General features: G+C 60.3%; 1 protein-coding gene across 1 annotated transcript in view; it reads left to right on the forward strand.

The window, feature by feature from the left end:
* The window catches only part of SND1 (staphylococcal nuclease and tudor domain containing 1), a gene marked incomplete at its 3' end in the record, with an annotated part of 92,485 nt that overhangs the window by 75,940 nt on the left and 13,019 nt on the right, over positions 1-3,526 (forward strand). Inside the window, exon 18 of the mRNA XM_017739384.1 lies at positions 1,699-1,877. Within this exon, the coding sequence (XP_017594873.1) occupies positions 1,699-1,877 (179 nt within the window). The remainder of the gene's footprint in view (positions 1-1,698; positions 1,878-3,526) is intronic.

The raw sequence follows: 3,526 nt of genomic DNA on the forward strand, positions 1-3,526 counted from the left end.
TTCCTGGGTGCCAAGCGCCCCCTCCCCTCTCCCGCCAGCATTCCCGGGGGGATGAGCGCACCCAGCCCGGCCTTTGGAGCTTTCCCTTTTCCAGAACCTTCCCTCAGGTGGCTTTGGGAAGCGTCAGAGGCCGGAGAGGATCCGGAGCAGGATCCCGGCAGGGAGGAGCCGGGAGCTGGCGGAGTCTGAGGATTCCGGAGCTTCCTTGGCTCTTCCCTTGCTGTTTTGAGGGAAAAAATTCCATTGTGGTCTGTGAGCCCTCCTGGCCCCTTCCGCGGAGGAGGAAGGGCAGCTCCAGCTCCTCATTCCCGTTCCCAGTGCGGTGCTGGAGGAATTTGGGATCAGCGCTGGGCCGGAGTCAGAGCCAGGGTTGGGATCAGAGCCATGCCAGACCCCACCCGGTGCTGGAGGGAGGATCCCGGGGTGATCCCAGATTTTTGGGGGGCCTGATGGTTCCAGCTCATTAACAAAGATCCCGGGATTTCCTGCTCCCCATCCCACATTCTGCTGTGTTTCCCAGAAATCCCCCTTTTTCCAGAAATCCCCTTTTTCCAGAAATCCCCCTTCCCTATTTTTGGGGACGGAGGACATTTGGTGCCATGAAGGGCAGGGACAGGGCTGGGAAGTTCCTGCTGGATTCCCTGGAAATGGCTTCCCTTGGAGGCAGCACGGCCTGGGAATGGGGACCGGGATGGGGAAGCAACAGGGACAGGGACAGGGATGGGGATGGGGATGAGGATGGGGATGGGGATGAGGATGGGGATGGGGATGAGGATGAGGAAGGAGCGGGCGGCTCTGGGCAGGATCTGTGTCCTCGTGTCTCTGGGTGTCGGTGACACTGACGTGGCCCTGGGGATGTGGCACCTCCTCACTCATGGCTCAGCTCGGAGCTGCAATCCCTGGCACTTCATTCATTATGCAAATTATGTAAATGATCATTAATAATGCAGGACTTCCCCGTGCTCCGAGCAGGGCAGGGGATCCCGGGGCAGCGGGAGAAGGAGGCGGGGGAGGGGCTGTGACTGGGCGGCCTGGATGGGGGGCCTGGATGTGTCCCCGTGTCCCCATCCCAGTTTGTCCCCATCCCAGTTTGTCCCCGTGTCCCCATCCCTGCTGGGCCTGGCCTCTCCCACGGCTGCGCCACCCCTGGATCCTCCCGGAGCTCCCTGTATCCCACTTGTTCCCAGTGTCCCCTTCCCTCCCAGACCCTTCCCAGGTCCCATTCCCAGCTGCCATTCTTGGGTGCCATTCCCAGGGGTGCCATTCCCAGGTCCCATTCCCAAGTCCCATTCCCAGGTTCCATTCCCAGGTCCCCATTCCCAGGTCCCCATTCCCAGGTGCCATTCCCAGGTCCCCATTCCCAGGTCCCATTCCCAGGTTACCGTTCCCGGGTGCCATTCCCAGGGTCCCATTCCCAGGGTCCCATCCCAGGTCCCATTCCCAGGTTACCGTTCCCGGGTGCCATTCCCAGGTCCCATTCCCAGGGTCCCATTCCCAGGTGCCATTCCCAGGTCCCCATTCCCAGGCCCCATTCCCAGGGTCCCATTCCCAGGTTACTGTTCCCAGGTCCCATTCCCAGGTCCCCATTCCCAGGTGCCATTTCCAGGCCCCATTCCCAGGTCCCACTCCCAGGTCCCATTCCCAGGTTACCGTTCCTGGGTGCCATTCCCAGGCCCCATTCCCAGGCCCCATTCCCAGGGTCCCATTCCCAGGTTACCGTTCCTGGGTGCCGTTCCCAGGCCCTGACGGTGCCCGGTTTTCCCGCAGGGATCGAGTGCCCGCGGGGTGCCCGGAACGCGCCGGGGCTGGCGCAGGAGGGGGAGCCCTTCAGCGAGGAGGCCACGCTCTTCACCAAGGAGCTGGTGCTGCAGCGGGAGGGACGGCCGGAGCCGCGGCATCCGGGGGATCCGGGGGGTCTGCTGGATCCAGGGGGATCTGAGGGCAGCAGCTGTGAGGGAATGGAGGGTGCGGCGATACCCAGAGATCCCGGGAATACTGAGGGATCCTGGGGATACTGAGAGACCCTGGGGATACCAGGAGTGTCCTGTGGGATATGGAGACGTCCCGAGTGATTCTGAGAGATTCTGGGGATACCGAGAGATCCCAGGCATGCTGAGAGATCCCAGGGATGCTGAAAGTATCCTGTGGGATCTGGAGAGATCCCAGGGATAGTGAGAGATCCCAGGGATACCGAGAGTATCCTGTGGGATCTGGAGAGGTCCTGGGTGTTTCTGAGAGATCCACGGTGCTACCAGCAGATCCCAGGTGATTCCAGGAGATCCCAGGGGATACTGAGGCCTGGGCAGATGCAGGATGGATGTGGGGTGGATTTGGGATTGGGTTTGGTATTGGATGCAGGATGGATGTGGGGTGGATTTGGGGTTGGATGCAGGATGGATGTGGAGTTGGATTCCGGATGGATCCCCACGTTTGAACCTGTTCCTGTTAACATCTCCTCATATTAAAATTCCCTGGAACTCCTGCGATTTCCCTGATTGCAGCTCCGGAGCTCAGGGCCCATTTTGGGTAATTATTCCGTGATTCACTATTCCAAGGCGGATCCAAATCCCCCCCTGGCTGTCATGGCCCCCCTGAGCCAAAACTCAGGGATTGGTGCTCCCATCCAGATGTTGGTGCAGATGTGGGCATGGACAGGGCTGGGATTTGTGGATCCAGATAGGATTTGTGGATCCAGATGGGATTTATGGATCCAGATGGGGTTTACGGATCCAGATGGGATTTGTGGATCCAGATGGGATTTGTGGATCCAGATGGGGTTTACGGATCCAGATGGGGTTTATGGATCCAGATGGGATTTACGGATCCAGATGGGATTTGTGGATCCAGATGGGATTTGTGGATCCAGATGGGATTTACGGATCCAGATGGGGTTTATGGATCCAGATGGGATTTACGGATCCAGATGGGATTTGTGGATCCAGATGGGATTTACGGATCCAGATGGGGTTTATGGATCCAGATGGGATTTACGGATCCAGCTGTCCCGTGACTGCAGACACAGTCGATGCAGATGTGAGCACAGCTGCGGTTTTGGGCGTGGATCCAGATGTGGACAGGGATGCAGATGTGGCTGCAGATCCTGATGTGGGTGTGGTGACAGCGGTGGCCCTGGATGCAGATGTGGGCGTGGATCCAGATGTTGCCATGGGTGCGGATGCGGTGGGCACGGGTGCAGCTGTGGATCCAGATGTGGCAGCAGCTGCAGGCCGGTGGTGCCGGCTGTGGGGACACTGGGGCACGGGGACACGGGGATGCAGGGACACGGGGACGCTGCAGTCGTCCCGCTCCCTGCTCAGCATCCTGCGCTGCCGGGAATTGCTGACCCGCGTCCCGAGGGCTTCGCTCCGCTGCCTCGGCACATTCCGGAGGCTCCGCGCTGCACCTGCCCGGGAATGTCGTGGTGGGGAGGCCAGATGGAAGCGGAGCTGCTTCCCAGGAATGCTGTGGCAGGGAGGGAGGACACGTGGGAGCAGGGAGGGTCCCTGGGAATGTCGTGGTGGGGAGG

The sequence above is a fragment of the Corvus brachyrhynchos genome, unplaced genomic scaffold (assembly GCF_000691975.1).
Source record: "Corvus brachyrhynchos isolate BGI_N302 unplaced genomic scaffold, ASM69197v1 scaffold197, whole genome shotgun sequence".
Taxonomy (NCBI): Eukaryota; Metazoa; Chordata; class Aves; order Passeriformes; family Corvidae; genus Corvus; species Corvus brachyrhynchos.